Source organism: Pelophylax lessonae (assembly GCF_965119305.1).
Source record: "Pelophylax lessonae genome assembly, chromosome: 2".
Lineage (NCBI taxonomy): Eukaryota > Metazoa > Chordata > Amphibia > Anura > Ranidae > Pelophylax > Pelophylax lessonae.
The window spans coordinates 463,653,854-463,668,034 of record NC_138769.1 but is presented as its reverse complement, the minus strand read 5'-3'; the positions used below and the strand labels follow the sequence as shown (position 1 = coordinate 463,668,034).

Below are 14,181 nucleotides of genomic sequence, written 5' to 3'. Positions count from 1 at the left end.
CTTGGTACAATCCCCTGAAGCTGAGGCAACATGTTTGTGTTCCATCGACGGATGGCTTCTACAGGCACAGCAACTTACCTGTACATCGCTGGCCTCTTCCAGGTACAGGGCACGTCCCTGTCTCCTCCCCCACCCCCTCCACCGACTAATCACAGCAAGATTTTGTCAGCAGGTCCCAGACACGAATCATTGCTGATTGGCTGTGTCCAATCACAGCCCAGAGCCCTGTGTTGACAAACAACACAGGGCTCTGTACAGAGGGAACAATCTTCTTGTTTCTTCTCAGGAAGTAGGAACAAAGAGATTTTTAGTAAAAGCAGCACATAACATACACATTACACTTGTTAGGCACAGACTTGACTTAACCCCTTGATTACCCAAGATGTTAACCCCTTCCCAGCCAGTGTCATTAGTACAGTGACAGTGTATAGTATTATCACTGATCACTGTATTTGTGTCACCGACAATGTCATTGTCAGTCAGTTCCCATCCAGTGTCAGTTAGTGCCAAATTGTCCACCACACTATCACAGCCCCACTATAGATCGCTTATCACGCCATTACTAGTATGGAAATTATATATATGTATATATACCAAAGTTTGTAGATGCTATAACTTTCACGCAAACCAATAAATATACTTATTGGGATTTTCTTTACCAAAGACATGTAACAGACTCCATTTTGGTCCTAATTGTTTTTCTGTGAAATGTCCATTCCATGTACACCTTACTTTAAAAAAGCCAGTTTTAAAAAGATGATTGGAGCTTGTCATTTTTGTTTTGGCTATGACACATATTTTGGCTGGTAAACAATACAGGTCACATTGTATGCACATCATCTGTTTATTTAGAAGTTTGGCTGCAAGCTCCGTTTTAAGCTATGTGGCATTCAAACCATGTTTGGGAACCTGTACAGCCTTTGAATTTTATAGTCTAATATAGATTGATGTCAACTGATAGTTTATGTTTTAAAAATGCATGTGTTCTACCATGGCTTTGTGAGTCTGTTTTAAAACATTTTATTTGCATTTTGGAATGTTTAGGTATTATTATACATGTGTTGAAGAACATGTGCATTAAAATATACCAAAATGCAAAAAGGTGTAAAACAAAACAAAAAAGCACATAAAGCACTTGTAAGGGACTATTAGTACCTTTACTGCTACTTACTCGTTATTTACTAACTTTATTTATAGACAGTTATGCTACTGGGCTAAGGCATCTAATCTGGTCCAGTGCTTATTTTTCACTCTATATGGCAGGGCTCAAAATTTCAAGTCCTGAGCTACTAGCCAGGCCTTAAGGGTTACTCGCCACTACTTGCCCCACCTAACCCATACCCTGCCCCGCCCCTAAATGCGCCCTCAAAAAATTATTTTATAAAATTACACTGTTAAATGTTTTTGCATGACTGCAGAAGTTGCACAAATAAATATTAATAACAACAGTGTGATTGTATGTGCGTTTTACCTGGATTTTAGGTGCATTTCTATTGAATTCTATTACACAGTGCATTTTCTGAAGCCGCATCAAAGATGCAGCATGCAGGACTTTAAAGTGCTTTCATGAAAACGCACTTTGTAATAGAAATTCAATAGAAATGCACCTAAAATCCAGGTAAAACGCACATACAATTACACTGGCCAAACCACAGTTCATCAGTTATTAGGGCTAAGAGAGTGAATAGGGGGGGGGGGGGTCTGGGTTGTAATAATACATATTAATGAAGAGCAGAGTGAAGGGCTGTAGAGAAAGCGCTAAGGCTGTATTTTGGGACAGGACAGGGTCAGCTAAATGGCTGCTTGGAATGCTCAGAGCTGGGACCAGAGGCTGCAGGGCATACAGTACAGATTTATGGAGGGGACAGCTGAAAGATAGAAGTAGATGAAGGGTTAATGTGAACAGGAGAGAGGAGTACAAGAATCGCTGCTGACTTACGATGTGCAGGGAAGATAAAGACAAGTGCCAGGAGAAAGTGAAAGTAACCTAGCGAGTAGAACAAACCAACAGGGGAGGGGAGCTTGGAAGGAGAGAAGTGATTAATGGCTGCAGGAGAGATAAGTGGCTGGAACGGAGGAGTCCAGAAATCATGCATTGTGCTGCTGCAATAACAGGAGGGAGAATGACATTCACTCCTGTCAGGCAGATGAAGGCAGAAGCTCCTAGTGCGCCCTCTCCCGCCCTCATCACAGATATGGACACTGCCCACCCCTGCACGTCCAGACAATGTTCTGTTTCTTCCTCTCCTTGCTCGCATTCAATGATTTTTCACTCGCAAAATGAGACCAGGCGAGTGAAAAATTTGAGGGCTGCTATATGGAATCAAAAAATGTGAATTCTATTTGTAAGGAATGATCTATAATTAAAGCCTTTTTTAATGTCTATGTTTCCTAGAAAGAAAAAAAATCAGTTTTGCATATGTAAAATTCCGGTAATGTTCTTCCTCTCTATCCTACAAGTTTAAAGTCCACTCTGCTTTTGTTAACTTGGGCCTTGGTAACAAATTACAAACTATTATAAAACTGTGTTTAAGTCATATAAACTCACAAATGCAAATATTTATAAGTTTATTAATATTCCACTTGTTTGAGATGTACATTCATACCTTGTGATTTACTAAAATACACTCTCAAACTGAACATAACATGATTTAGTGAATCGGTGTTGAAGCATGCTGGTATGGAAGCTTGGATATGGAAATGTAAAATGATGCAGTATGACAGATTTTAAGACCAGTTTGCTTTTTGACAGGCTTGAAATCTTCCTATCTACAATCCCTGAAATGTCTGATAATCCAGACATACAAAATGTATATATGCAGCCCAACTAATTGTACTAGTTGACATGATGCTAAGGAATTTTTAGCAAGAGAGGATTTTGCAGATCATGCCAGAATGTAACATGCCCTATACGAAAGTGCTTTATTTATCACACATGGCTATGTCTCCAGGCTACAATCAAAAGGGCTACATTTGTGTGGGTAAAGCCAATGCCAAAAAAACTTTAGGCTAAATGCCTACAACATTTTGCAAAAGCAACAAAATTCCAAAATATAAAAATAAATGCAAAGCATTGTCAAATTTACACTCAACATATTTAAAATATTACACATTTATAAAATTTCAAACAAAATAATAAATAAAACATCCACTTACATCTTTACAAAGAAACAGAAAGGTTTGCCTGTCTTGGATGTACCTAACACAAATGCCAAACTAAAATAATGAAATATTTATGTTTTTTTGTAGAGGTAAACAGGAAATTGTATGCATGTTATCCAAGTTGCTTAGGCAGAAGGAATTTGCATTAAAATAAAAAAGCGAACACTTTGGTATCTATTTTAATATGAATATTTACTTTTTTTGATGTATACGTCAACCAGTCGACAATGCCCTGATCATAGATGTGTCCGATTCAAATTGTGTATTAAAAATGGCAAATCAATACTAAAACCACCATGCCAGATTTTCAGCGGATTTCATTAAATATGGCACATGGACTATTAACAACCATAACGACTTTCTTCATTCAAGGAAGAGGACAATATTATTATTTTTTCATTCTCATACACTCATTTGGCAAATTAACTGCAACACCCAAGTTGAGCCCAAAAGGCTTTGCATAGGTGAATGCAAATTTAATTATTGATATCTCAAGATTTCATTTTGTAAACCTATACTATTTACAGTATTGCACTTTACTGCACTTTAATTGCATCTTACTAACATTAATTCTGTATGAATATTACTTTCTGACACCGCCATTCCATCTTCTTCCTTCTTACAATAAATAACTCCGGGATTTCCAAATCGAATGACTTCTGAATTTTGGACATGGTGACTGTTTACAGGTAAATGGCACAGAGCACATGATACTGCATTTTATTAAAAAGTATAATGTCTTTGTGGTAAATATTAGGTATTTTTATTTTCAGGTATTGAAAGCACCAATAATTGGTGTATTGTATATATTTTTTTCCAAATGTGATCTTTGGAAAAAAAAGAAAATAAATTATTGCTGCCTATTTTTGTGAGCAGGCTGCTGCACATAATGAATGGTGATTCTTGCTTTCTCTATATCCAAAACTCCATGTATATTCAGGAGACTGTGTCTACAAAGGAAGAATTTTATGGAAGTGAGTAATATCATTGGCAACAAAGATAAGCCATTTTGTAATGGAGACCAGCCCCAGTGATTTGTTATCTACAATATATTGATCTATGTATATGAATTTTCCATGTTGTTTTCCTTAGAAACATGCAGAAGAGAAACTGAAAGCAGCCAATGGTGCAATGCTCAAGTTCCTTTTTTTGCAAAGGGTAAAGAAAAAAAATCTTTGTTTTCCATTCCTCTTCAAAATTCCACAATTGTCCAAATTATGTAAGGCTATGTTCTTATCCGTCTCCATCTGTCTCCAGATTCAGAATCTCTGTGGTTGCAAACATTGTTCAAATTTCATGATATTTCATTCAAGCTTATTGTGAGTTTAATTAACTTAACCAAATGATGCCTTTGATAAATAATCCTTGTTGATCTTCTATAGAGGCAGGTATAGGCCCTTTAATTGTTCTAGTACACTTGCAAAGTATTTTTACCAACCCATTTGGCGTCTGAAGAGTCATATAATGGCAGAGAAGAGAATCAAGAAGTCAGTTAATGTTTAACCAATGGCTAAAAATGTCAAAGTCCCAAAGCCTCTGCATGTTTCCTGGCTTTGAGTCGCAAGTCAGCAATACTAGAGTTTTTGCTGTTGCTTTTAGCAGCTGCTGCAACCACAGCTGCAGCAGAAGCTGAGTCTGCCAATGATGCAATTGGAAGTCCAAAGGGTGGAGGAGGAAACATCAGATAGGGAGCGTGGGCAGCCAAATGTGGATGAAGATGGGGATGTGCGTGAGCTACACCTTCTAACTGTAACTGAGCTTGGACCTAGAAAAAAGAAAAAAACAGGTCACATCAAGTGGTTTTTACAAGGGATGTATTCATGAACACTACATAGTTATTGCACACTGGGGATTTAGGCCAGTCCCCAAGATAACATCACCTGTAATCCAACATTAAGAAAATGTCATCCCATAAGCTTCTTATACAAACAGTCAAAAATTGTACCTAGCTACATTTAACTCTACAGCTTTTAAAGTGTATTGCAACCTAAATACTACAATTGGGAGATATTGAAACCTTTTAAAACTAGCTACTACAATTTTGAAGGATATTTTTCTCTTAAGCAAGCAAATCAGTTTTTACTTTTAAGAATCTGTTTAAAAACTATTAATTAAAAAAAACGTTTATTAAAAAAGAAAAGAAAACTGAGCTTTTGTCCTTCTGGGAAATTGAAAAAAATCCTATGTTTTTGGGGCTGGGTATCAATGTATTTAAGTTAAGATATATTTAACTTAGGATCCTTTCAAATGGACGGACTCCACCTGTGCGTTTACATCTGACTGTCATCTGATCCGATCTGCCAGATGGAGGGGAGCAGATTCCCCATCCATCTGTTTGCTGCTCCATAGAGGGCAATGAATGGTCCAATCTGGTCAACCTAAAAAATTAACAGACGGACCCTATAAGTCCGTCCATGTGAAAAAGGCCTTATAAAGAGAGTTTATGACAATGCAATTGTCACATCAAGATATGTACAACAGTAATATAGGATATACTGTATAACTCAGTGAGAAAAAATTAGTTCACAAGCAGTAGCTCTATGTTCAATATAACTTTACTTAAAAGCATTTTTGATCTTTGGTGTTCTTTCTCAGTGTTTACAATAGTTGCGCTATCAGATTGATACACTATATATGGATTTAAGCATGTTTTATATATTATTTGCAACACTCCTTTTGGGGGTATTGCATATAAGATATAAGTCAAATATGCTAAATGACTAACTAGTAATGTGTTCCCTGTAATTAACCATACTAAATTTGGTATGGTTTCTCAAAATTAGTTAGGGTACATAAATTTAAATTATCTTATAACTGTTTTATCATAATTGTTCTATCACAAACAAAACCATTTTCAAATAGCTGTTTTCAAGTGCCACAGCCTGCTATACATAAAGGTTTTTTTGTGAATCGGTCTGAGTTTGAAGCTTCATTATTTAGCCTTAGAAAACCTAGGACTGGCAGAAGATCAACAAAGCCATTGAATTAATTCAAAAGACAGCTGTTGCATCCTTTGGGAGTCATCATTTTGACCATGGCCGTAGATTCTGCATGTTAATGCTGCCTTTTCTTACAAAGCAAACAACAAAGAATCAGACATATTTGTATAATTTGCATATAGATTAGCCGACTACATGTTACTACACGTCTAATGCCTAAACTCATGCTCTAGCAATTACCATTTAAATATTCCACTTCCAAAATGATATGGGGCTTATTTAATAATTTTGCTTTTGTTTCAAAAAGCTGATCAACTTAAGCAAAAGGTTCTACTTATGTGAGTTCCTCTCACCTTGAAAAAAGTTCACTGTGCTGGTGTGCCTTTGCAAAACTGGGCCCCTGAATTTAAAACATAATTCCTTACATTAACTATTAAAACATTTTATGTGGATTCCATCTTTTCCCAAAAGGCAGGGCTACAACAAGCCAGCAATGATTTAAAATATAATGAAAAATTACTTATGATGGTTTTTAAAAAGGAATGGCAGCTGCAGACCACTCACCATAGGGATATGCAGCATTCTTACCAGCGATGACTGGAGGAGTTTGGTAAAGAAGTTATGATCACCAGTGGTGTGAATATAAATATCCAGGATTCTATTAGGGCTGGATTTACACTTTTCTGTTTTATGTAGCATTATTGCACATACACAAACATGTGTTTTGTTGTACATAATGTACATGGCATTAGGCAGCCTATTCATTTTGAATGGGCCAGCAACACATAAGAACAGAACATGTTAAATTGTTCCCAATGCAGTGTACCACAATGCATGGTAGGGCATTACATTAGAGCCATCCAATGCGTCTGGGTCAGATCTGCACAGCCTTAGTAAGTGTAGCTGCAATTCAAAATAATAGCAGTGTAATGCGCTAATGCCTGTGTCATGCATTACCATGTGTTGTGATAACGCATACGTTACTGAATACCTTATCACAAAGGTGTGTTTCAGCCCTAAGGAATTATCCACATTTTATTGTTATCAAATTCTTCACCTTGCCATATATTTTAAAGTGTAACTAAAGGCAAAACTTTTTTTTTTTTTCAGTTTTGGATAGCGTGGGGAGGGATTAGAATCCTTTTCGGGTTTTATTGCTGTCTGTGCTCATGTTAAGGAGATTCAAACTCTATATTTGTTGAGTTTATTATTATCATAGAAAGAGAAAGTAAAAGAAAATCCCACATCTTGGGTTGACAAAAACCCAAATGGGGATACTAGTTCTGGTCACCCTGGTGACACCCCAGGATCACAAACTAAATATAAACAGGCATTCTCTAAAAACCTTTTTTAATATTACTCTTTTACTTAGCAAGCTATTTATTTAGAGCATTCCATATTCCTTTTGGTTAATCTTCTGTGAAGTGTGTTACATTGTATGCATGTAACATGTTTTATATACGCTTTATGCTTCTTAGCTTGGAACTCTATGTAATTCAACACACCTACTGTACAGATGTGAATAAAGGCTAACACTTCAACCTTTTGGTATACCCTAGTTTTTGGGGTTTTTTGCAGTACATGTAAATCAATACATTTTTCTTCATTGTACAGGGAAGTTCCCTGATTTCTGCCATAATTATTTTACAGTACAGTCATTGGCTTCTGAAAATTATGTGTTTTTAGCACATACATTTAAACTTAACCTACAATTAATCCCTAAACTTAACCCGTAGCCCAAACCTACCATAAAGCTAAACCTAACTAAAGAACCTAAACCTTAACTGAAACCTAACCCTTAACAACTATAAATCTCTGTAAAACTGTATATGGCAAAAATACTACAAGTTTGATGAATTATTTAATACACGCAGAAAAAATAATATCATAAGGAAAAAGTGCTGAAAGCTGTGCAGCAATATTAGAATGAACTATTATTTATTTTTATATGCAGCTAAGTACTCAGAGTCCTAGATATTTACTTAAAAATAATAGTCTTAATTAAGTACATATTTAACACTTTTGTTTACTTAAAATGTTTAATAGTTAAAGTGATTGTAAACCTAACTTATAAAAATAAAAAAATATAAAATAAACCGTTATACTTATCTGCCTTGTGCAATGGTTTTGCACAGAGCAGCCACAATCATTCACTTTTCAAGTGAATGATTCAAGGACAAGCCTGGTGTCCTTCTCTTCTTGGTGTGCCACCATAAGAAGCCAATTGCTATTGTGGCATACCTCCAGGCTCGATCCTTAGCTGTGCAGTGTGCATCTATTGACACAGACAGTGAGGCTTACCCTGTCACCTGCTCTCTCATCACAGGATTTGATTGACAGCAGCTAGAGCCAATGGCCTGTGAGGAGGGAGAGAGTGGAGAGAGTTGCTGCTCTCGGGCACAGTGCTGGATTAAGATCGGACTCGGGTAAGTATAAGGGGGGATGGGTGGGGGGAGCTAAACACAGTAGGTTTTTTTTTTTTTACTTTAATGCATACAATGCATTAGGGTAAAACACATTCTACCTTTACAACCACTTTTAAGGCAATATTATCTGCAGTGTACATTTCCAAATGTAACATGTTTTATAATATCCCATTGACACACACATACACACACACACATATCCACACACATATACACACACACACACACACACACAGTTTTATTGGTGAGTTGCCTCTGCTTGATGAAATTATGAGATGGTTACTCAAATATCTAATATGATTTTGCTGTCACTTTCTTTTACATCAGCATTGTATCTGTCTGATCATTGTATTGGTATGGGCTAGCCAACCAGAGATTCACTTGCACTTCTATTGTCCTGAAAAAAAATCAAGGAAATTCATGGTGATAATATGATGACATGATCATGTTTTCTGGCAGTGCCAATATTGGATTTACCTTACTAAAAGGCTAAAGAATGTTTTCTTAGCTTATTTAATAAAGTGAAGCTATTTTCACTCTAAATGCCCAAATGTACAACGGGAAAAAAAGACAGGATTTTTTGTATGCATCTGATTTGAATGATTAAAATAATTTTTCAACATTGAACACATTTCAACACTGAATGAACATGCTCTACCACTTTAATAAATGACCACCTCCCCTCCAAAAAAAATTAACTTGTTTCAAAACAATGTGTTGAGTATTATGCACTGCCCCACAGGCAGTCACAGCTAACCCAGTTTACACTTACATCTGGACAGTGCTATGAACATTATGTCCTGTAATAAATCTAAAGTGGTTGTAAGGATGTTAAAAATGTATGAATCTATGGGTGATAAACACTTAGAGAGTGATTCTAAACATCTGACAAACAAGGTCACATGTGAGACAGAACCATGAAGAGGTAGAGAGCAACATATAATAGTGCTTACTTTATCAAAGGTATGCTACCAACTCCAGGTAATTAGAAACAAAAAATTTAGATTTTACATATTGTTATAAATTAGTCTGTCTTGGGAGTTTCTTCGTGAAAGGTTCAAATGTTCTCTAATCAATATCTAAGTCAAAACACAGGGTCAGTTCTATCTAAGATATGATATTTTAGTTATACTGTAGGTAAAGATTGGTGACCTGACTCAGCCCAGGGTAAATTATATGCCCTGCAACATTGCGATCTCCTTGGCTTAAAGTGACACTAAAATATTGTTATTCTTATTCTTATTCTCCAAAAATAATTCATACACCTAATGGCCCTGTAATCTATTTTTCATGAAATAGTTACTTACTATGTTTTTATGTTTGTGCCTCATTGTAATGCCCTCCATAAACATCCTACTGTTTCTTTCCCTTTCGCTTTCATTTGACTTGAATGAGCAGTGCATATTATTTGCGGTCATGTTCACTGCTCTATGAACACTTCACATTCCATTGTACATAGTCCACAGTCCCTAGTACATCTTGGAAGTGAGCAAGAGAGAGTGGCTATATTCCTATATGCAGTGGGACCATGAAGGATGAATGTAATCAAGGCCTGATATTTGAAGGAGGTAAAGACAATAGAATGTACTATTCTGAATTAGGAATACATGCTTGCATAGAATATTTTTTTTTTTAAACCAGATTTTAGGGTCACTTTAATTCATAATTATTTTACCGTCCACCTGGATGTTTTGGGTGTTGCCTTACAATTTTGCATAATTCAGTATTACTGCATGGCCACAACAAAACCCAAAAGATAAAATAACATTTTTAACATCATGAAAACCTGATAAATCAGTTTGAGTGGATTCACTGTTGTTCTATTTATCAGACAACACACATTTTACATTACCCTATCTGCTTTGAACAATCAAGCTGATTGATAGGAAATACATAAACCTGGATATCTGGTAACTGGTGGAGTCTCCATTATTAAAATAACTTCAACCAAAAGTTTGTTTAGTTGTGTTGTAATTTTGAGATATTTGACCCATTTTTCTATACAAAACACCTTCTGTCTGAGACACTGTGTATGGTGATTTATCTTGGATCATCATCGGTTTGCATAACCTTTTTTTGAGTATGCTGACGTTATCAAGTCACTGAGTCATTGGTGGCTCAGTGACTCCAACCTCCCAGGCCCAGAGACAACCAAACACTTTTCACTATGCTTTAAAAAATGGAACAAGGCTCAGTTGCTATGCAATTGTTTTCTTTCTTCAAATGCAATGCTGTATGCTTTTACCAAAAAGTTTAACATATGAGTCATCTGTATATAGAACCTTATACCCTGAGTAAAATTTAGGGTGGTTTTCAGCAAAACTGAAACTGAAATTTTTTTGGAGGGCTATAGTTTTATCTGTTGTTAGTTCACAGAAACATATTTTTTTTAAAGTGTTGACTCACCGGTATCATATGCAACAAGATTATTTCGTGAAATGCCTAAAGAGCATGAACTGGCATCTTCTCTAACACCTGTTTGAGGGCTGCACGGAATGCCAGTGTATGGATTTTTGTTAAATGCCAAAATACAAGGAGATATACAATATGTGCTTTGCCAATGGACACTTGAATATTTTAAATCTATTCAAAGCCATTTCCAGTCTTAAAGGCATTAAAAACTCATCCACTATGAACTCCCCCTTTGGCAGGGCCACAATGAACTCAACAGAAATCTGTTGTGAAGACCAGATAAACAAAACCATGTGAAAATATTATAGACATAAATGCTATTAGGCAAATCAACCCACATATGAATTAATTAGAGAAATTAACTCATTAGTTATAGTAGTGGTCTCAGGGTACATTTTTTATGATACCATCAACCTAGAAGTCCACAGTATTTTTCCATAAATGAATATGTGAGTAAGTACTTTGCTGCAGTCTGTTCCAAGACACCCAATTGTTCCTATACTCATTCCTGCCATTTTTATTCTTACCATGGAGAAAGTAAAGCAAGGTTGTCATTCAGAGAAAAAGTCATGTGTCCCTGCTCTAATTAATGCCCACGGTGTGTATTTACATATAAAAATGAGGGCTTTGCAGCTGACTTTGGAACAAAATATTCACAAGAAACTACAGACTGGTTAGTTTAACTTCTGTATTTGGGAAGATACTTGAGAGTTTAATAAAAGACCATATAGAAGATTTTTTTTTGCTATAAAACAATATTTTAAGCAACAGTCAGCATGGATTCACAAAGTTGTCAAACAAATCTGATTTCTTTTTTAGGAGGAAGTGAGCAAACAAAGGAGTGGCTGTGGATATAGTATATGTGGATTTGGTTAAAAGACCATATTCAATTAGTAGGGATTAATAATTTATACTCTGAATGGTACGTGGTATATGCCAAGGTTTGATGTTGGGACCCTTACGTTTTACCATATTTATCTTACTTTTTACACATATTTAGAAATGATATAGTGTTTAAGAATTAAAAGTACCATTTCAGTGTTTACAGATGACCCAAGATATGTAATGGAATAATTTTCTTTCAGGATGTCTCCAATTTATAAGCCAGCCTCAATGTACTATTTAATTGGGCAAATATATAGCAATTGAGGTTTAATGTTGATAAATGTAAAGTTATGCATTTGGGGACATTCATCATGCATTCTTGGAGGAGAATAACTGGAGGATTCAGTGGTAGAGAAGGACCTGGGTATTCTGATAGGTCAAGGACTTAATAATAGCATGCAATGACAAGCTGCAGTTTATAAAGTTATCAAAAGTCTTTCTTATATTAGAAGAGGAATAGACTCCAGGGAAGAGAGGTACATAATTTTGTACAAATCATTAGTAAGACCTCATCTGGATAATGCACTTCGGGCACCAGTTTACAAATACGTTTTTGGAGAACTACAGAAAGTGCAGGGAAGAGCAACCAAACTGATAAGAGCTATGGAGGAGCTTAGCTATGAATAAATTATAGCTGAAGTAAACGTATTCTCTCTTGAGATGAGGCGATTAAGCGGGTATATACTCACATGTATAAATACATAGAGGAACCATAATGTGCACTAGTTATTCACTTTCAGGTCATTACATAGGACAAGGGGGCACTCTTTACATCTGGGGGGGATGGAGAGAGATTTAACGTCTATATATGAAAAAGCTTCTTTACAGTAGGAGTTCTAGAAATGTGGAAAAGACTCAATCAAGGATTAGTTCTTGCCAGATCAGTAGATCTGGAGGCATTCCTAAATGCACACAATATAATTTGATATTAACATTTATAAGTAATAGCACCAGAGATTGTTGATCCAAAGAGTATCCAATCACCTCCCAGGGAATCAGGAAATAATTGTTCCCCTGCTGGAACAAACTGGATCATGCTTCATAAGGGGTTTTATTATTGCCTTCCTCTGGGTCAACTGTGGTTACATGGTTTTGTATATGGAGATTTTCTATTTATTTATGTATGTTTTCTTTTGGATTAACTGTTAATCTGATTATGTAACTATGTCGTTTGCATATCAGTAGCAGTAATGATTATGGAGGAAAGTCAATGCAGCGGATTACAAAGTTGCTACTATGTTTGCATGCGTGGGAAATTGAGGATCTTCATTTTAATGAAGATATCACAATGTAAACAGTATGTGAGTTCTTAGCCAAAGGAGGCTGGCCTAGTTTATTAATCTGAATATCAAATCACTTATCATATCAATAGACTTGGTTTTAAGGCCACAGGCTTCAGGTTACCAGTGTGGTCCAGACATCACTATATTGCAAGGAAAGTTTGCTGTATAGAAGTTCAGGATTCAGTGGTCGCATACTTATTTTAGGTCCACGACTCAATGGACAGAGAAGCCAGGATCAGTATAACAGCCCTGGAGCCTGGTCCTTTAAAAATAATTTTAAAAGTAAGCTCTGCTTTAATGGAAAAATTACTTGCATAACTCTGAATTATTACTATAATAAAGCATGCAATAATGAACTTAATGTGTGAAAAATAGCACAGCACACATATTATAATATAATATAATTAGACTGTACAAATGATTGAACTGATTTACTAAAGATGCTGAGAAAAACTGTGTAAATATTTACTTTAAAGCAGAGCTCCACCCAAAAGGGGAAGCTCCGCTTGTTCTAACAATCCCCCCCCCCCCCCCACACACACACTTCCACATTTAGCACTTTTTTGGGGGGAGTGCATACCTGTCAAAATCAGCTATCTGGTAAGATCGACACACGGAGATCGCGGCGATCCATGGAATTTCTGGCCCCTCCCACTCCTGCCTTCTGGGAGACACACAGGTCCCAGAACACAACAGGACCATTCACAAAGTGCAGCATGATTTGCACATGTGCAGTAGAAAATGGGCTGTGAAGCCGCAAGGCTTCACTTCCTGTTTCCCTTAGTGAAGATGCTGATGCCTGCACCAAAAGCCGATTGACGAATCGGCTAGGGGTGACGACATGGCGGGATGATTACATGATTGTATAATTGAAATGAGTATCCACACAATTTTGTGAGTAGGGACAAGTTCTTACTAAATCAGGTCCCATGTATTGGAACTATTTCGTTTTGTAATCATGAGATCAGTTTACACATCCAACATATGTCATGCTACGCAATACAGTATATAAAACAAAAGGCTGGTTTTACCATATCAGAATGATATTTTAAAATTGTGCTTTCTGAAATGTTA

At 36.2% G+C, this 14,181-nt stretch overlaps 1 protein-coding gene across 2 annotated transcripts in view; it reads right to left on the bottom strand.

The window, feature by feature from the left end:
* Positions 1–2,583: 2,583 nt before the first annotated feature.
* Positions 2,584–14,181, bottom strand: part of LOC309546113 (short stature homeobox protein) — a 59,764-nt gene continuing 48,166 nt past the window's right edge. For both annotated transcript variants that reach the window (XM_082245638.1, XM_082245639.1), the window contains exon 5: positions 2,584–4,927. In XM_082245638.1, coding sequence (XP_082101764.1) covers positions 4,682–4,927 — 246 coding nt within the window. In that variant the 3' untranslated portion in view covers positions 2,584–4,681. The remainder of the gene's footprint in view (positions 4,928–14,181) is intronic.